Below are 20,883 nucleotides of genomic sequence, written 5' to 3' on the forward strand. Positions count from 1 at the left end.
TGGCTGTATCTAAACGTTTCTTAACTTCATCTAAAGGAAGACTGGAAAAAAAACCTTGCAGCTCCAGTCATTTATTGATTCGGGTGAGCTCATTCTGACTTTATATTCACTTGGCAATGATTACTTATCATAATACAAATTGGACGGCACATATTTGCCTAGATGTTATTTAGACATGCGAATAGTAAAGAAATTCTTATTGTTTTCTACTGAAAATACATTAATTTTTCATTTTGTTCGTAATACTGACCTAAAACTATTCCGCTCACAAAGGTTGTAATGATCAACAATGTTGAAACTAATTTAGAGAGCTGTGCATTTCTTCACTCAGCACACTGGGAAAGCAGTTTGTTTTCATTCCATCAAACTGACACAAGCTTCTTTAATATTTTTTGGTCACACCATTTCCAATAAGTGTTAAGTCTAAATAATCTAAGCACCTTTGTGTTATTAAATCACATTTTTTAAGATAGTTCAGTACATTTAGTGGACTTGAAATCCTGTAAAAAGATCAAGCAGATGAGTCTTCAAGATCTAGAACATTTCTCACAAACTAAAAATAACAACAATCATGTTTCATTCATCACACAAATGTTATATTAGCATTGATTCCCTTACCGCATCAATTTATCCAATAAACTGAATCCATAATATGCCAGAAGTAAATCAAGCAAGTTCTTACATACAATCTTACATTCTTTATTGGAGGTAACATTCAACAGCAACCAAATTGCTAGAGGTTGTATCATAGTTACTATAATTAAAACTTCTAAAGAGGCAATATGCAATTTATGCAGCAAACTAATTGTTGAACTATATGTACACAGCGGACTATAGTTAAAAAGCTATAAATAATTTTATAGAAATAATTCAACTAATCACAATACACAATTTGTCTTTGTTATTACAGTTTTGGCTGCACAATAATATTCCTCAGTGCATAATTAGCTTATAGACAGATTATCTTTTACATGTACTTGGCATTCTGAAGTCAGAATGATATATGTTGCTTCCAAAGTGAAGGTAAAAATCAACATTTTGAGAACAGTTTGAAGCTCCAGCAGCTTTAAAAACCTTGATTCCAAATAATATTTTGTTGAATTGGACATTTACTGATTATTTTATGTTGTTTTAACTTAAAGCTTCTAATAGTTGATAATAGGCAACTACATCAGACATAAATTGTGCAAAACAATACTTGTATATTAAAACATTTTCATGTGGCTTATTTTCCAAAGCTCCTTCATCAGTTCATGTTTATCAGCTGCATAAAGTTCATGAGGATATAAAGGGGACTGGACTCCTGCTGCAAGTCTCTAACTTTCCTCCAGAGAGAATTGTGACTCATGTCTGTGAAAGAAAAGAGGAAAATGAGTTAACAAGAATTTCATGAGGAGGAGGAAGTGGTAAGTAAGGAGGACAGTTAAAGTTTCTGAGCTTACGTGTCTTGGTGCTTGTTTATCATGTGGTTGTTGTATTCCAAAACAGGAGGGATTGTCTCTTCATCCTCAGGAAGCTGGAACCAAAAGATGAAATCAGAAAGCGAACCAAAATGAACCAGTATTTAAGGCCTGCATAGTCAAAGGGCAAGAACACCATCTAGTGCAGTCTCACCTCCCAGTACGCTTCATCATCAAAGCAAAAGTCATCAGCAGGATCTCCCCAGAGGGGAAACCTCAGGATGAAACCTTTTAAAAGAGAATATTATATCATTAAGATTTGTTACTTACATTATCCTTGCCTATCATAGCACTGTTCACTGTAAATTTTATACTTTAAAACAAAAAAAAAACAAAAAAAGGGTGTCTCAAAAATAGTCACAATAGCTTTTCCTGATTTTCATTTTATCTAGTTTTCTTAAAATTCTGCATAAATGTTGTTTTTAAATACTTCATGGAGTTCTTTAAAAAAGAAATAAATCTTTCCAAGTGAAAGCAAAAATGATGTTATGAAACTCACCAACACAGACGCCTCCAACCAGTCCAAATGCAATTGCTACGCATGTGCCAGCAGCCTGGTAGGCTCCCTGCGTTGACATAGTCCTGTTTTCAAACTTGCCAGTCAAGCCAAATGTCTCGACCAGCCTGCACAGGAAAAAAAACAAAAAAAAAACAACAACTCTTGAATTTCGGTGCATTTTCAACACATCACAAGTTGTGCTGTCAGCGTTAATCTCGCTAAAAAATAACCGCATTAACACGGCAACTCTACGTTAACGTCATTTTAGTGAGATTAACGCTGACAGCACTAATCATAACTGAAGTAGAAAGTTCAAATGTCACTGCATAGTTAATGTGAGTCTTTCAAAAAAAGGAGGCTGAATAACTGGGCGTGTGGATCCCTAGAAGTAGTCAGTAAACAGGTCTGGTCAGTTTTTGAATTCCAAGTTTTATGTGTATTCGCGTTTGTCACTCACCCCTCTTTGCCATAGACCTCTTCAGTAGCTGCTGCAGCAACTACGGCACCTACGAAGCCACCGAGCATCCCTGGCACGGCATGCAAGTTGTGGATGCCACATGTATCCTGGAGCTTGAGCCTTTTCTCCAAAAAGGGCTGAGAAAAATAAAGTCACAACTAATTAGCAGTCTTTTTTTTCTAATTGCCTGTGTCAGTGATCTTTTATTCATCAATTGAATGGCATCAATTTCACAGTCACCACACCTTGCTTCCATTTATTGTAAAGTATTCATCCTATACTTAATATTAAAACCATGCAGTGACTGCTCTTAAAATTATTCCTCATTGTTCTTATCGGACTCCTGATTTCCGCACAGCAGTTTTTGCATGCCACTGCTTCTTTCTTTGTTTTTCCTATGATAACACCACAACACAAAAATCTCTCAGAACAGAAGCTAGGGGGTTAAAGAATGGCATCACTCACCGTGACATATAAGTACCCAAAGGTGGAGATGATACCACAGCAGAAACCCACAATGATTGAACCGTAAGGAGTGATCATAAACTCTGCTGATGTCCCCATTGCAACCCCAGCAGCCAGAGTGGCATTCTGGATATGTACCTGTCAGGTAAAAGTGGAACATTAGCGTTCATAAATAAGTCGATTTCATGAGTTTCTGTATTATTTTCCCTTTGTGTGCCATACCATGTCCAATTTTCCTTTCTTTTGACCCATACTGGAGATGGCGAAAGTGGTAAGAACACAGGCAGCGAGGGAAAGGTAAGTGTTGATGACTGTTCTATGCTGTCCAGCACCGTGGTTTGTGATGGCCGAGTTAAAACTGGGCCAGAACATCCACAGGAACAGTGAACCTGCAAGGTGTAAGAAAGGCAAGGACACATGTTAGGTGGGTTAAACAAAATACAGAGTTTGGCAAACTCTAATTTTCCATTCACTCACCAATCATAGCAAACAGATCAGAGTGGTAGACAGACCCATGGAGACGTTTACTTAAGTTCAAGTTTGGTCGGTACAGCACCCAGGAGATGGCCAAACCATAGTACCCTCCAAAGGTGTGAATGACCATGGAGCCACCAGCATCTCTGCACTGTGAAAATAATTACGCTTTTTTAAATGGGCAGAAAAACAGAACTGCAAATCCCCACAATACAATTTTTAAACTCTGAAGGAAAGTTCAAATTTTTAATGTGGCTGCCGAGACTCACATGAAGGAGGTCAAGGATGATGTATTCCTCCACAGCAAAAAGTGTGACACCAAATAAGGTGACAATCATCAGCTGGACAGGGCTTACTTTCCCCAGGAGAGCCCCGTAGGCGATCAGAGATCCAGCACAGCAGAAGTCAGCGTTAATCAGACTGAAGGAAAGCAACCACAGTTCAAGCCGGTTATTAACATTTACAAGTTAAAGAATGTGGTTTCATTTTTGAGTTACATAACTCACCAAGGAGTGATGGCACTTACCTCTCAATTCCGATGGTGATTTTTCCAGTGACGGGGTCCAAACTGTGGAACCAACCTTGCATGAGGAGAGCCCACTGTAGACCAAAGGCGGCGATTAGAAAGTTAAATCCCACGCCACCGAAGCTGTAGCGCTTCAGGAAAGTCATGAGAAAGCCGAAGCCTACAAAGATCATGACATGGACATCCTGGAAACCTGCAGAGATTTTAAAAAAAAAAAAAAAAAATTTCAGTGTTTTTGCAATCCCACCTGCCTTTTATTATTATTAATATTGAGTAAAACAGAAGGAGTCTGAAATGTTGTTTAACACTTTCTTATTTCTTTTTTTAAGTTATATTAATATTTCCAGTTTAATGTAAACTCTTCTTTAAGGATGTCAGCACGTAGATCACTGGGCAGACAATCTGTTAGTTTCTCAGGGACATTGCACATTACAACATTTTCAGTAGTTAAGTACTGCCACATTACCGCACATAAGCCTGAAAAAAGTATGTTTTATTATTATCATCATTGCCATCATTATCTTTTATTACTATTTCCAGCTTTTTTCCCCCTGTGGCATACAAAAAAAAAAGATACCTTCTGTAAAAGTATTCAGCCTTTGAAAGTAAAAATTATTATTATCATTATTGTTGTTGTAAATATTGGTGGGGGAGGAATTCACCGTCATCCCTTAGACATCAGTGGAAACTGCCAAAGATCTCAGACAACAGTGTCTGCTTTCACAGCATTAAGCGAGAAAACACGGCACTTTTATTTATTCACACACACATGTATCCCAAAAGTCATGTCCGTGCTACGTTTAGCATGCATATGCTAAACGTAGCAAATGCACTTGAAAATAAAAAAGAGATTTCTTAAACGCTGTCTGTTGTTGTACTTACTTGGATATCTGAAGTAGAAGTCATTCTCAATGTTGCTGGTGATGTTATGACTCCTTTTGAACTCATTCCATCCTTTTTCATCAGATTCCTCGTCATACCGGATAAAAACTCCAAAGAGAATAACCATAGCAATCTGCCAGACGAAGCAAACAGCCGGTAAACTAACACGTATATAGGTGTTGTTCTGCGGGCCGAAGAAATTTCCAGCTCTTTCACAGCAGTTTCCCATCTTGATGACTTTCTTCTGACGATGCTCTGATCGCTCCTCAGGTAGGGTCCTCACTCAGCTGTGACTTCAAGCTGGCTGTCAGCATCTTATATACTGTGAACTTTGGGAGGGGGTGTGATTCTCTCTACCACTCACAAGCAAGGTGTGTGCTCGTGTTATCTTTCATGAGCTAAACCACTCCTTACCTGCTGCTCTGCTCTTCCTGTTAAAAGTAGGGGACGTTATTCCTAGAACAGGCAGCAGGAAATACTCAGATTGCATCACTATACTAACCCAGTATGACTTCTTAAAATGCCATTATATCAAAGTTGTCCAATGGGTTAAAAACAGTAAATATTACACCAGAAGCTATATTTGCAGCCGGAATAAAGAATACTACTGCTTATTTAATGCTGCACTGAAAATCAGTTATGTGTGACAGCCGTGTGCTCTGTCCAGGCATGAAACTGGCGTCAGGTGAACACACTTGTCAGTAAGGGTTATACTACATTGTAGAGATTCATACTCGATTTAGGATTCTTTTTTTACCAAATTCTTTTTTTTTAAATTTCTTTTACAATTTTTTATTTTATGTAACAGCACCATATCTGCCATGCCCTTTACTGCTCTTTGAAACAGTGTCTGCTTTCTTGGGATGAAGTGAGCAAACATGGCCTGTTCCCAGTTTTATACTTGAACATCAATTTTACGCAGCCGAGCTGACTAAAGCAATGCAAACCACCTTCCTCGGTGCACTGCCCACATCCTTGACATGCAAGATTAAACATCAGCACTCTAATATTTAGTCTGTAAATCTGCATAAAGCCACCTACAATGCTTTTGTTAGTTTTGTGTATGTGATGCTTTGCTCACTGTTTTACAGTGAGTAAAGGGTGCTGCTGACTGTTGTCCCCTCAGTGCCTCACATGTCTAATGCTTACAGTATCTGGATAAGTTTTGTTCTCACTGCGTTTCCACGTTTTGGTGATTATCTCATCAAAGAGATTCCAGTTTAAGGACTCATCATGTGCTGGGTAGAAGCTCTCTTGCACTTGAGTGACACATGCAACATTCTTGATTGTATCTGGTTTCTCTCTTCAAAGATAATCCACCTTCAACTTGTTATGTAATGCCCTGAACAATCATAATCACATTTTATATCCTCCAGCAACATATGAGACATTATTTGTATAGAGCTTAACAGGCCTCATAGACAATTAACCTTCCTTGCATCATAAGTCAAGTACAAAATATTGGAAGGAAATTTCTTTCATTTAGGTGTATAAGTCGTCATATCGTAATGTTTTGAGGGTGCTTGCGCTGTAACACACTGCATTGTATATGTATCCTTATACAGTGCTCTGTTTTGATGTGGAATAAAACCAATTCAATCAAATCTAAAGTAAGGCTTCAGTATGTAAGTTGAGCATATAGTTCATAAAGGCTAAAAAAGATCCACATACCAAAAACCTTTTACTTTATTGCTTTATCCGAGTAAGAAGAAACAACAACAATCTGTATTTTGAGCAAGCACCAGTTTATGATATACACATATACATATATACATGTGTGTGTGTGTGTGTGTGTGTGTGTGTGTGTGTGTGTGTGTGTGTGTGTGTGTGTGTGTGTGTGTGTGTTATGTAGTCGCAGCATTAATTTGAAGTCCTGACCATTTCCATGTTTTTATGTTTTTTTGTTTTTTGTTTTAATTGTGTTGGTTTGTTAATCTGTTTGACGCTTATCTATAACTCAAGCATAAAAAAAAAGCACCTGACTCTGGGGATGAAAAGCTATATTTTTAGGCACTTTGTTATTAGGAGTCTGCTACCATTTGTTTAACTGAAAAATAGCAAAACATGCACGTTTGCACATATTTCGAGAAATAAAATAATTTCCTAGCATAATATAAAGAAATGAGGGACGACTGGCAAATTATCCTTTCCTTGTCAAGACTGCTAGCTGACATTGTCGCACACAGGGATCTTAACTGGCAGCAGGGTGGCATTAAGTAATAATGTCTCTCAGTGAAGTTTAATTTTGAAGCCCTGTCACAGCCTAACTGAAATGCGCTAAGGCAAAAGGCAGCCATGCTTTCATGAATGAATGCTGCTGTGATCATGCCGTCTTTAGTCTATGATGGAAAGAAAAAGTCCACATGGAGTATTTCAGTTGGCACAATCGTGTATCTGTAAAGCCATTGTCATTCAGCATAGTTGATGGAAAAATTATACAATGTTGCCTAGAAATATGTTCAAACATGTGACAGAGGAACAGTACAGAGGTTTCAGATTTTATCTGATGAAGTTATTTCAGAAATGCTACAGTCAATTGGTGTCACATGTTCAGCATTGACGACAGAGAGCTCCTAAGTGATCCCAGTAGAGATATTAAGAGCTCCTGTCAATCAGCAGGTAAGGTAGACACAGATCAGTGCACCGCAACTATTCAAACAAAGTTTTTCAATTGTCTTCTGTTTCTTTATTAGACATTGCCTTAAACACACACACACACACACACACACACACACACACACACACACACACACACACACACACACACACACACACACACACACACACACACACACACACACACACACACACACTGTATCATCATCAGTCATGGATTGGCCTCCCCAGAGCCTGGACCTCAACATGACTGAAGCAGTGTGGGATCTATTTGACAGGGAACAGAAGAGAAGGCAGCCAATGTCCAAAGATGCCCTTTGAATGTCCCCCAACTTGCCTGAAGAGCTATTTCTGAAGACTACCTAAAGAAATTACAAGAAAGCTTACCCAAGAGAGCTGATCGTGCTACTAGAGACATACCAAATAAGAATTTTAAGCCCATTAGATTGTAACCTCTGTTTTTGCGTTATATACTGTGTTTAAATGCATGTTTGCATTTAAACACATCTGTGTAGCAAATGCTAATGCTAATGACACAAATGAGTGTCAGTTCAGTGCACTGAATGGTACAATCCAATATCATTGAATCAAAATGACAAGCAGAAGAAGTCAACTTTGAAAGAGTTATTGTTAGGACACAGAAGACAGGAGCTTCATTGACAGGGGGTTTCAACTGTCTCATGTTTCAAAAGAAAAACTGACAAAAGCAATATCTATATTTAGATCACTTGCAAACAAATCAGTAAAAAGGACTGTAAACTGTGTTTAGTGGGGCATATAGCTATGGGGAAAATATGACATAAAACTAGGTTGTGATTATGGCTATGATGGGTAAAAACTGGGGTGTGGGCAGAGGTTTGACCTTTTTTGCTGCTGATGGGGAACTTGTCAGAAAAAGGTTGAGAACCATCACACTAGTGTCACAGGAAACAAAGTATCAGCCCAGTACATGATCACGGACATTCTGCAGGTCATAACTTACTGTTGACATTTGCAAACAGCAGCAAATTTGCAGTTATGCAAATTAACAAAGATGAATGCACATTGGTGATTTCAGTAATGTTAAAAGCATCGGCAATGTTCTACAGAGATCTGGAAGTCATACTTCGCTATACTCTCGACACTTAGTGTGTAGCTTACACCAAGATAATGATCTAAGACTGAAAACTTGTGCCCTAAATGAGATGATCCAGTTCTGTTTTGCTCTGAGAAGAATTGTTGCTGACACGGTCAATGTAAATCAGTACAGAGGTGTTGTGAGCCTTCCTGTCTTATTTTGATAGTCTCTCGCCCTTTGTGCATCATGTTCAGGTTGCTCTGTCTCATTTCCCTGATTTAGTTCAGCTGTGTCCCTTTGTGTGCCAGCTCCATGATTGCCTCATGTGTGTATTTAAGCGTTCAGTTTCCTTAGTTCATTGTTGCAATCTCCCATCATGTGGTGTGTCTTCTTTGCGTTTTATTCTCCTAGTTGATTATTAATTCCATTCTGGGTTCCATGTTTCCTAGATTGTATTTTTCCTTTAAGTCCAGCAATAAAATTGGTTTTAAGTTCAGTTCCGCCCCTAAGTCCTGTGTGTTGAGTCCACACCTGAGCATGCCACGCACAGCACTAAATGACACATAAGGGCTCTGCAAATGATTTTAAGAGTATGGAAATGATCTCAATCATGAGCTGTGGCATTAAAAATATCAAATCTCAACAGTTTTAAACAGTGCTCTCCATCACAATCAGTAAAACACACACTGAGGGAAGACAGGGATACTCCGGCAGTCTCAGGGTCTAATGAGGCTTGATGAAACAACATCAAGGTGCTCTGAAATGGTCAAGTTCCAACACCTTAATGATTTCCTTTAAATGATCATGCTCTTGTAAGTGTCCTTTTCTTTTTCCATAGTTTTCATAAGAACTTTCCATATCGAAAACATCAGCAACCTTGCTGACCACTTCAATCCTATCAGCACAAAGGCATCAAAAAATTGTTTTCTCCTCACATGACTGATTTCCGTCATTTCCTCTTTATCGTGTCATCACTCTTCTCGGGTTTACAGCATATTTCTTTTGTGTATTCTGTTACAGATTTATGAAAGACGAGTTCATCATATGAAATTGATCTTAATAGCGCAGCTTTTCTAAAGAAAATAAAGTGTCAGTCACGTTGATTGCCCATTGATTGTGAAGGTTGACCTGGAGGAGAGTGACAAAACTGAAAGGAATTTTATACAACTTGTCAGGTATGTACAGCAACAGCGCGCAAGATGTCGCAGTGATAGGACTGCGTCAGGCAGTCGGCTCTGACAGAAACCTACAGGACAATCCTGTAGATGATCTGACATGCAGATTACCTGTAGAAGCATTTTAGAAAAGACAAGAGTTTTACTTTGTCAGACAGCATCTTTGTCTCTCACGTGGTACATCATGCGACTTCTGGTCAAAGCACATGCAGGTTAGTCACACAGCCTCACAGGTGATTGAGCTAAACTGGGCACACACTACCGCATTATTGATGGGATAAGCTGCTTCCATGGGTGTCTTTACATCAGGATTTGGGTTGTAGAATGTGTTGCTTTTTGCATGTTGCTAAAACACTAGATTTAGATTTGATTTGATTTTGATTGTTTGAATAATTTGATTAAATTAATTTAATTTTTGAAATTCAAATTTAAAAAAAGCTAAATAATTGGAAACATATTAACTTCAATGAGTTTAAGAAAAGAATGTATCCAGTGTCTACTGCTTTGTCCAGATTTTATGACTATGACTGTTTCTACTGAGGAGAAATTGGGATCTGTTCTGTGTCCTCAAGGCATTCAGTCAATCACTGTCTTCTATGTCATTCCTTCAAACAGTTCTAGTCTAGAAGTGATTGATTTCCTGAATGATTTGGAAATTGAAACTCTACACTAGGACATTAAACAAAGTTCAGTGGAATTAAACATTTTATAGCTGCAGATTCGTGCTCAATGTTCTACTGTCATCACCGTCAAACTAAGTTAACCCTATTGTTTGTGTTTTCATTTTGAATTTCTGGATCTTTAGTTAAATTTTTAACACCCTTTGTTTGGAGAGCTTACATACCACCTAAACCATTCAGCTCCGGTTTTAGTACGTTTATCTTTTTTATGCATTTCTTAAAATCTTTTATACTAGTTTTATACTAATTTTTCATCTTTAATTGTTACAATTACAGTGCATGGAAAACAGAAAAAGAAGTCCCTTTTATAAGCAAATCATTGTATGCACATCGTTTACGAGATTTAGCTACACAGCACTGTACAAAAATCTTGAGTAGGTCTTCCATTAAGACCTTTTTCAGTGAAAATTATATGGATCAACTGAAAGACCATAATCATCATTCAGATCTTTTCTCCTCTACTTGTTGAGTAGGGGTGCAACGATATTCGTATCGATATTGAACCGTTCGATACAGTGCTTTCGGTTCGGTACGCATATGTATTGAACAATACAAATTTTTTAATTTATTTTATCAACTTTTCTTCTGACCATGCTGTCTGTGTTGAGAGCTCAGTGGATCTGCGTTCGACTTTATTTTGGAAAGAGCCATTTCTCTGTAATAAACTCTCTTTTCCAAAGATGAGTGATTTCTTGATCAGATAGAATTATTTTATCCCTTTGTTGTTTCAGCAACATTAAATTTAAAAACTGTACGTTTGAGTTAAAATATATATTTATAATTTTAATAAATGACAAATTAAAAAAGCATGAACATTTTTTCTTTGTATCGAAAAAATATCGAACCGTGACACCAAAGTATCGAACCAACCGTGAATTTTGTGTATCATTGCACCCCTATTGTTCAGTTACCTCAAATGTTTTAAGGACATGCTGCACACCAGACAGATCTATCAAGTTTTGTGCCAATAGCTTTTTAAGTAATCACTTTGTTGATGCAAAAACTTTATTTCTGTCACACTGTTATTTTTAGAATTATTCGTAGATTTGGCTAAAGAAATTTTTGGCAGGATGCTAGCAATAATGTGCATACAAATACAAGTTAGAGTTGGTTCTTTCCTCTGTTTTCTGTCATGTGTCAACACAACACTGATTTATCAGTTAAGTTAGGTGGCCTTGTTATGTTTGAATGAATAATATAATGGATTTAAGTGGCTTAACAACTTAACATTAATCCGAAAATGGGCAAGTACAAGGACTGGAGTGAAAACGAATGAAAAAGCACACAGTGTCCCAAGAAAACCATTGAAAGAGCTTCAGAAAGGCTCGAGAACTATTGCTCAAGACTGATTTAAAATCTTATTACAGGAAAGTCTGGCTCCTTGGAAGCAAAGTATGAATAATGAGGGGTGGTTCAAGACTTACACAGCTCTGTACTTTGCCAGTGACTGTACTGTACAGTCACTGGCAAAGTATCCGTGTCAATCTGCCAGTTTACGTAGTCATAAACTGAGATCTAATGTGGCAGCATGATGGCATTGGGAGAAGTAAGAATATTTCTCGGTGAAGTTTGTTTTTAAAGCCCTGCCACACCTGGCTGAAGACTTATGCACAGGATTTTCCGCTGCATCTCTCATTTGCTTCCATATGTTAGAGCTTCTTTTGCTGCCTGTTATAGACATACATTCTTGATTTTCAGTTATACTCAGTACATTTTTCCCCCACAAACAATCCACAAAACTAATAGCGAAACAATTATGCATCTGAACTTTTTTAGAAATTAGAAAAAGTTGTTGGATAGTTTTTCTCTCAGTCTTGTTGAGTCCACCTAAATGTTTTTAGTTGTTTCAACCTGTTAATCTTCCTTCTGTAACTGTGTTTTCTTTTTTTCTTTTTCTTTTTTTACATGTATATATATACACAGGTATATACATGTTCCTGTTGTAGATCTGAGCAGTAGCAATGCACAGAGTTACTGAATACCACTCATAACAAGAGTCAGGTGACACTGGTAACATTGCACACAGTAGAGGTTTCGTATCTACATGAGGAGGTTAAATAGCTTTGTGCATTTGTTCTTGCTGCCATTTCCTGTTTGTGTCATGCATGTATATTTTTTCTCCTCTTGCCTTAATTTGATTAAAATTCACTCAGTTATTCTCAATAATCTGTAAACCATTGCTCTCTTAGCAGTTTGATTCTTCGTTACTTTATTTCATTTCCATCACTATTCATACTTGAGAGCATAAAACTTTTTTCAGCATTAAACTTTTTCCAGCATTTTCTTCTCCTATTTTGTTGTACCCAAAAAAAATTTAAGCATATTCTGATCAAGACAGTTAAGCTGATATTCATTAAAGAAAAGTTGGTATACTTTTATCCGTTCTCTGACCTAATTTTTAACAATCAATAACTGCAAAAAACATGGAGGACCTAACAGCTCCCCAAAAGTGGACCCAAAATGTCTCTATTGTCTTTAACCCTTAATATGATGTTGTTAAATTTGGGTGTCACAGAGAAACGTGTCTTGCTGTTTGGGAATTGAAGCTAGGATGCAGACCCTTAAATAAAGTCCACTGGTTACTTTCCATAATCACAACTGTCTTTTTAATAGTGTGACGTGTTCTGCAGCAAAGTGCAGTAAAGTGACGTTGTCGCAGTTTTGTGCCGAGTTTAATGTGCGATTTTTATGTCAATCGGTTGATTTATCTTCCCTTTGCTAGCTAGCTAAGATTAGCAGTCTGCCATTGGAGGGAAAGCTGATGTTTGCTAGCTAATCCATGTACATGAATGATCTGTCCTTCCCGCTTTCATTTACAATATAAAAGTCCCTTAAAGCAACTGTTTATGTGATTTAATGCTATATACATAAAACTGAACTGAATGGAATTACCTGGTCACTTACTAATGCTACCCTTACTATACTTTTTCAGTATTACGCTTCAAGAGCAGCAGGCTGGACCGCAGAACTGGTTATGAAATATCTGCAAACAGCAGCATGTGTCTGTCTCTCTCCAGACGTGTCTGGATAGTAATACCAAAATTATAAGAAAGGGTGTAGTACAACTATCTCAACAATCATTAACGGCAGATTTAATGCAGTATTACCGAAGATTAATTACTTTTTTGTGTGTCCTGTCTGGCACTGTAGCAATCAGAATTATTGTCTGAAGGCCAAGAAAAATGCCCAACAGATTTACTTTCCCAAGTGGGCCTTTTGCTATACTGGTCCACTTAATTGTCATAGTTTATTTGCTCTTTATTAGTTATTTTTATTCTAAGTTATTGTAATCAGGCCAGACTGGACTCTGGGACGGGAAAGAAAAACAAGAAGAAAAGTTCAGAAGAAAGTTAACAGAAGGAGAGGGAAAGTAGAAAAAAGAGAGAAAAGACAATGAAAATCTGCTTCATCACCTTTGTCTTTGTGTCCTTTTTTTTTTCTCTTCTTCTTTTCCTGGATCACCTGCTGAGAAAGAAAAAAGAAAACAAGGAGAAGAAGACTAGAGCAATAGAATAAACAACAACATGATGATCTATGGGAATATAACAGTAAATACTAAATGTTAAACATTATTGTAAGATCGACAGCGCACAGTGTGCTTTAAGGTAGGAGCCAAAAGGGTGTAGTTTGTGTGTGTGAGCACCCGTGTGTACACCTGTGAGCATGAACGCACTTGTTTTTAAAAGGTTCCTTCATGTAATGATCTGTTAGAGGGTGTGGGGGGCCACAGCCCCGTCCACCAGGGCATGAAGCAGGTATGGAGGAGATCAAAACTCCAGACATCCAGAGGTCCTCAGAACACAAGAGACCAAGGAAGACCAACAGAGGGGCAGCCGCGCCACTATCCCAGAAATATCCCAGAAAGAGCTGAGGAGAGTCCCAGATGAGGGGTCACTCAGCCAGGGGGGGTTGCAGTGACGTGCCCGGGAGCTCCGCCGGCAGCCATATTTTCACTGTATTCTTGGCAGGCATTCGGAAACTGCCTGTAATATCAGTTCAAATTTATTTTATACGGAAATTAGTCACAATCTGAAAACTGCACCAACAAAGCCGCTTATTTCAGGTTTATTCTCACTGGATTTGTGTAATAACTCGTGAAGACATCAGATATGTAACAACAGTGCTTTCAGGCGTTGTAACAGCTGGGCCTACATTTGAAAATCAGAGATGTTAGAGGGGGGTAAATTACTGACTTGCCTATTGTTTGTTTCGTTTTTGCTTTTCAGTGGAAAGTTTTGTGCACTATGCATGCAGTCATATATGTTTTGTTACCTTGGAGCCAAAAAAAGAAAATATGAAAACAGGCCTGAACATCACAAGACACTCATGTGATAACTAGAAGCTACAGAACATGTTCAACCGGTGAGGTTTCAATTACAAAATGGCCTCGGGTGGATGACTGTTAAGTAATGTACACCACGCCTTACTAACCACAAATATTTTTCATCTTAGAAATTAAGTTGTGCCAACATATTTTTCTGACTCTGTATGTACGATATTTTTTTCACAACTGCATTCCTACCCACACTTTTACTCTGCTACATTCTGACCTTGAAGAAACTGTAAATCTGTGACCTTCTGTTTAGCAGATATCTATTTGTTTGTCAGAGCAAAAGAAGCAGAAATAAGGTTTGAATAATGATGCAAAAGTTAAACAACATTTTTTAAAACAAGTGGACACTAGTGGACAATGTTCATGAAGCCCTGCAACTTCATCTAGATTATCCACAATTACATGTTTTATCCATAATCAACAAAGCTTAAAGAAAGAAAATGAAGATAGTGCTGAAAACAGCTCAAATTATCATTCAGAGAATAGACATTGATTTTAGCCATTTCAGTGAAACACAATAGCTTCAGTGTCACAGCTGAGCTTCACCTCTTCATGACATAACACACCCAAACTGGTATTCATGTGGCACCAAACAATGTGACTTGCCTTGTCCCAACAAAACCTTTGCAACAGATTCAATGGGGTTTGTTCTCATGTAACAGTCACGAACAATAAATGGTACCTCTGAGGTTTTTTTAAGCTCATATTTCTACAGAATCGAGCAACAGTAGCTTTTGTCTAGGTTCCCTTTGTAAATTATGTAGTGTACAAGTGCAGTTATGTGTACAAGTCAAACAGCTCGCACTTGTGAGGTTAAAAACGGGCGGTTGAACTGAGGTAGAATCACAGAAAACAGCAGAAAATCGCACAGCAAACAAGTCCTTCTCCAGGCAAATAACCCAAATAAATCCCATGTCATTTCAGATGGCTCAGTGCCACCATGTTTTCAGGTCATTAATCCTCAAGGAGGCAAACAGCAAACCCATAATAAATATTTTATAAATTGAAGCCAAACATTTTATTCTTCTGCAGTAAAACAGGCCATCATCATCGGCTTAATTACTTTGTAATGATGATGTCTTTAAGCAGCATACTGTAATTAATTTGAATATTTTAACATTTATTTGGATGCATTACTGTTTCTTTTTTATTGATTCACTAACATAGTGATATTAATTTTTAATGACATATTTTTAGCGACTGATGCTGGGGACTGTGTTGTTCTTGTGCTTTTAGATTTGACAGCTGCGTTTGATACCGTGGATCATGCCATTTTGTTCTCTCGTTTGGAGCACTGGGTGGGCATTAGGGGCACTGCACTGGAGTGGTTTAGGTCTTATTTGACGGGGCGAACTTTTTGTGTCAGCCTTGGTGACTATGCGTCGTCCTCCGCTCCCCTCTTGTGTGGTGTCCCACAGGGCTCAGTTCTAGGCCCCCTCCTCTTCTCTTTATATCTGCTTCCTCTTGGTTCTGTACTGAGAAAGCACGGCATTGCTTTCCACTTTTATGCTGATGACTGTCAGATCTATGTCCCTCTAAAGAAAAAAGGCAGATACCTTACACAGCCATTACTTCAGTGTCTCGATGATATTAAGGCTTGGATGTCTGCTAATTTCTTAAAATTCAATGATAAAAAGACAGAGGTGATGGTTTTTGGTAGCCCCACTGAGACCCCCAATGTGTATGTAGATTCCCTGGCACAGTATGTTAAGCCAACTGTCACAAACCTGGGAGTCAAAGTGGACTGTGATCTAAAGTTTGATAATCAAATTAAGGCAGTGGTAAAATCTAGCTTCTTTCACCTCAGGCAGCTGGCAAAAATAAAACCAATTCTTTCACGGCAGCACTTTGAGACAGTGATCCACGCCTTTGTTAGCACTCGGCTGGATTACTGTAATGCACTTTATATAGGGGTCAGTGCATTATATATTAGTCACCTACAGAGGGTGCAAAATGCCGCAGCTCGTCTTTTAACTGGCACTCGAAAGTTTGAGCACATTTCCCCTGTTTTAGCTTCACTTCACTGGCTGCCCATTTCTTTTAGGATTCATTTTAAAATTCTTTTATTTACTTTTAAAGCTCTCCATGGCCTCGCCCCATCTTATCTCTCTGAGCTGCTACAGCCTTATACACCCACCCGCTCTCTCAGGTCAGCTGATCAGCTGCTCCTGAAGATACCCAGGACTGGGCGTAAACTTAGAGGAGATCGTGCTTTTGCTGTAGCAGCTCCCAAACTGTGGAATGAGCTTCCTTTAGAGATTAGACAGGCCACTTCTTTACCTGTTTTTAAGTCACTCTTGAAAACCCACCTCTTTACTTTGGCCTTTGACACCACGTGAGATGTTGGTTTTTATATTTATTTTTATTTTATTTTAGTTGTTTTTAGGTGACTCGATGCTGTTTTATCTTGTTTTGTTTTAACATAGGGCTGTTTTAATTTTAATTTTATGTCTTATGTGATTTATTTATTTAATTTGCTGTTTAACTTACTTTCTGTACAGCACTTTGTTCCTGTGCTGGGTATTTTAAAGTGCTTTATAAATAAAATTGGATTGGATTGGATTGGATATTAATGAAAAATGGCAGCTGTGGATGATAAGTATCTAAAGAATGTGCGCTAAATTTTTTCTGAGGCCTGTGTTTATTGTTGTGGGTTGTAGGGTAGAACCAAAGAAAGTAGGAAGAGGTTTTCTTTTCTTTAACAAAAGAGCTACTTATGAAGATGATAAAACAGCCTTTCAAACATTTACTTCCTGCCCTTAAATTTAAATAATTAAGTACTGAATTCCACAAGCCAGAAAATAAAAACAAACCCACCCACATGGAGTTTATAGGCTACTGAACTCAAGTCAAAACAAATCACACAAAGCTTGAATGCTGCCAGTTTGACCCACTGGCTGCTTTGAGCTGCTTCTCTTAGCGAGGAGACAAGGATGTTTTTTTTTTTTCTACTAGGAGTCAAATGTTCTTGTCATTGTGGCAGTAATGTGGGTCCGTTTCACACAGGATGTTGAATAGTGTTCAGCCTGTGACACTGAAAATCCTCACCTCAACCAGCAGGTTCACAGCAAATAGCAAAATACACTAAACATAAATTTAGTTAGTCGTATCTGTTAGTCCGAACTGTTGAACCATTTTTCTGATTTGTTTAAAGGTGCAGTCAGTCATTATTTGAGTTCATTTAACAGAAAATAAGAACGGTGTACTCATAAACATACATTGATTAGCTCTGTTCCACTCTGTCTAGTTTTGGTGACTTGCCTTTTGCAGTACAAGCAGGAAGGCGAGTGAGAGGCACAGGCACTGGCATGTAAAGACCGAGCTCTTCTTCAGCACCAAGAGGTGGACGAGGAAAAGCTAAAATTAACTTCCGGGTTCCATGCATTTCTGCTGAAATGCAAAATGAATGCACAGGCTTGACTTAGTGAACGAGGGTAGACTTTCCGCAGGTTCTGCTGATCGTCCTTTTGATACTTTTAGTGTCGTTTATAAAGGATGTTGCTACCTTTTTGTGTTGTTTGAGCACTTTAGTCAATAGTGTGATCCAGAAAAGACCAGTGTTTTTACTGGTAAGGGTCAAGAAGCATTTTCTTCTCTAACCACAGCTGGGGACTAAAGTTACATCTGCACTGCTTAAAGCATATGAACTGGTGCCTGTTAGCTGTTCGGGAAGCTAAGTCAGAAGTGCAAGCTTATGTTGAACGTGTTTGTTTATTGACCAATACATTTAATTGGTGAACTGCAGTTTCCTGAGATTGAAACACAAGGAGATGTCAAAGCAGTTCATTCTGTTGGACCAGTTCAAAGAAATTCTCCCCGAGGGTGTTGCCACATACTTTAATGAACAACAGCTTTTAAAAAAAAAAAAAAAAAAACAAGAGAGAGAGAGAAAATTGCATCTGAAGCAGTGGTGTAAGCACATAAACACATTGCAACCCATAAACTAAATACAGTAGAAACCAGGGCCGCAGATCTTGATTATTTCATCCATTATTCACGTGATCAGATTAGATACAGTTTTTTCTTATTAATGAGCGATTATAAATGTTCAAAACAGAAAAAATACATCTTTTTTAAAAGCCTTTTCATTGGTTTCTATTTTAAAAACACAAATGTTTTAATAGTTTAACTGCAGCTACAACATCTGTCAAAAAACAAAAACCTTGTCATTTACGTGCACAATTAAAAATCTATTTTTTTAAACCAAAACATTTTCTTTAATATAAAATAAATACTTACAAGTACAGTAATGTCAAATAAAATAAGGTAAACTAAAGCATAATACAAGTTAGTCTTTACTCTGTCCCTTGGAGCGCTTTCTTCATTAGTAGAAGGCAACAAAACAAGAGTTCTGCATGAGGCTGGATGCTGTGTATTTGGTGTGTGTGCGCGTGTGTGTTTGTGCGCGTGTGTGTTTCTACATGTTTAAGCTTAAGCCATTTGGTGGTTGCAGTGAAGAAAAGTAAGCATTCTCTGAAGTGAACGTTATCAGAGCTGAATGTTCTCAGAACATTTTCTGCTGCAGGAAACACATGTTCTGGTGATGCAGATATTATTAATTAATGTTAATAATTAAAGGTAGTAATCAGTCAGTGCTCCACTTAACAGCCCCAGGTTAGCAGTTGAGAGTTTCACCGCCCTGTATTTGTTTTCACTGGCACTCAGAACCCCCCCCCAAAAAAAGCTTTTATATTTTTATATTTGTAAATATTATCCCAATTTGTTTAATATTATATTTTATTTATAATTTTAAATATTATTTTATCTAAATCTTCAAAATAATTTTAATGAAACCTTGACAGACCCTCCTGCCTAACAGTGTAAAAGCATTTAATCCCTGAGATATATTAGTATTAGAAAAAGGAAGCACAATTTCAACTGTGCCTCCGAGTTTTTCTACATAACAAAGAAATGCTGCTCTAGTTAATTAAAGAAATGTGTCATCATGACTCTTTGGGCTTACGTAACAAGTTCCAGTAGCTCAGAGTGTCCTGTAATTATAAAACAAAGTTTGTTGATTCACAAAAACGTGAAATTTGGGCCGGGTTGGAGTCTTTGCCGGGCCAATTTTAGCCCCCACACCCTATGTTTCCTACCCCTGTGTACACAGACTACAGCTCCATGTTAAACTTTGACAGGCTCATCTTCACTGCTGCCGCTGTGTTATCAGTCCTCCGATACATTTCTATTGCAGGTCTATTTTTAGTCACAAATGTGGATGAAATGCTTGAATTTGTATGCAAACAACTTAGAGTTGTAGGTTAGAGTATCAAAACAAATTGTTGCATTAAGGATTTTTTATCAAGATACTCAGTGAATCATTGCAGACCAATTGGTAAGGCATGACTTTGGGTGGACCGGGCAGGTAAACATCAGACAAAGCTTCTTCAGCAGTCAGATCCCCTCAAGGTTGTTGGAGAAAAGATAACCATTGTTGTAGCTGCTACTATCCATCACAGTAATAAGGCAGCTGCTGTCAAACTTTACACAAAATGTTCTCAGTTGCAGATCAAGTTTAGATTTTTCTGTCACAGTTTTCATTCAGCTTAACTTCAGAGGAATGTGCTCCAGGATACAGGCCGCATACACCCCCAGTCCAAATCTATTCAGTGTGTTCTTCTTTTTTCTCTGACAGCTGATCCTGTTAATTCTGTTCTGTTCAGAGGTATGGAATATAAGGTATTTTCTGCACCTTTCTGTCATTTGGCATTGACCCCTGATTTGGTACAGTGGGGAGATTCAGGAGTATGTCCCTCTTTGCCTGTTCCTGGTGTTACCATTATTGAGGGGAAAAAATGTGGCCACAGTTACCTACATTGCCAGTGGTGTTCTCGAATCTAGTAGTAAAGGATGTCAGAGACCAGAATTTACCAGAGGTATTACTGCCTGTGGCGTAACCAGGGCTCAGAGTAATAAAACTGAGCAGGCTGAGGTCACTCCCTCACCTGCAGGGGAGGTTGTTTCTTTGACTGATTTCCCTGTATTCAACTCCTTGGCGAAGTAGCAGCAGGAAAATCCTTTACTGCGATAGCTTTTTAGACTTCTGTTTGGTTAAATCTTCTTTTTAATGCTCTTTGCGCTTTGTGATCTTTCTCTTGAAATCTAACTTACTTACTTTTGAGTCGGGTCTCTCTCAGTAGTGACATAAACAGTGCTACGCATGGTTTGCTGGTCACTAAATGGTTACCAGATAGAGAAAAGGTAGGTTGTTCAAGTTGGCATTGCAGACTGCTCATGATGTTGTGGCTGGTCAATCAAA

The 20,883-nt window shown here is 38.1% G+C and overlaps 1 protein-coding gene and 1 long non-coding RNA gene across 2 annotated transcripts; both read right to left on the reverse strand.

The window, feature by feature from the left end:
* Positions 1-362: 362 nt before the first annotated feature.
* On the reverse strand, positions 363-5,065 carry LOC120721460 (ammonium transporter Rh type C 2-like). The gene is made up of 11 exons (XM_040011812.1): positions 4,764-5,065; positions 3,882-4,074; positions 3,625-3,775; positions 3,359-3,506; positions 3,104-3,270; positions 2,882-3,019; positions 2,417-2,553; positions 1,960-2,084; positions 1,615-1,688; positions 1,443-1,516; positions 363-1,350 (listed from the first exon to the last, which is right to left on the reverse strand). Exons 1-11 carry the CDS (start codon positions 4,990-4,992, stop codon positions 1,317-1,319), a joined length of 1,470 nt encoding a protein of 489 aa, XP_039867746.1. The 5' UTR covers positions 4,993-5,065; the 3' UTR covers positions 363-1,316.
* Positions 5,066-5,410: 345 nt separating this feature from the next.
* LOC120721565 lies at positions 5,411-15,935 on the reverse strand. The gene is made up of 3 exons (XR_005693195.1): positions 15,826-15,935; positions 6,194-6,197; positions 5,411-5,422 (listed from the first exon to the last, which is right to left on the reverse strand). It is a non-coding gene; the product is annotated as an uncharacterized LOC120721565 (long non-coding RNA).
* Positions 15,936-20,883: the final 4,948 nt, after the last annotated feature.

This window comes from Simochromis diagramma, unplaced genomic scaffold (genome assembly GCF_900408965.1).
Source record: "Simochromis diagramma unplaced genomic scaffold, fSimDia1.1 OVJJ01000603.1, whole genome shotgun sequence".
Classification (NCBI taxonomy): domain Eukaryota; kingdom Metazoa; phylum Chordata; class Actinopteri; order Cichliformes; family Cichlidae; genus Simochromis; species Simochromis diagramma.

Excerpts from the sequence above, each read along its gene's own strand:
- LOC120721460 (XM_040011812.1), bottom strand. The coding sequence starts at position 4,992 with ATGGGAAACTGCTGTGAAAGAGCTGGAAATTTCTTCGGCCCGCAGAAC. Across the intron at positions 3,776-3,881 it reads ATCACCATCGGAATTGAGAG|TCTGATTAACGCTGACTTCT; the intron begins GTAAGTGCCATC and ends GCTTTCCTTCAG. Across the intron at positions 3,507-3,624 it reads TCATCCTTGACCTCCTTCAT|TGCAGAGATGCTGGTGGCTC; the intron begins GTGAGTCTCGGC and ends TTATTTTCACAG.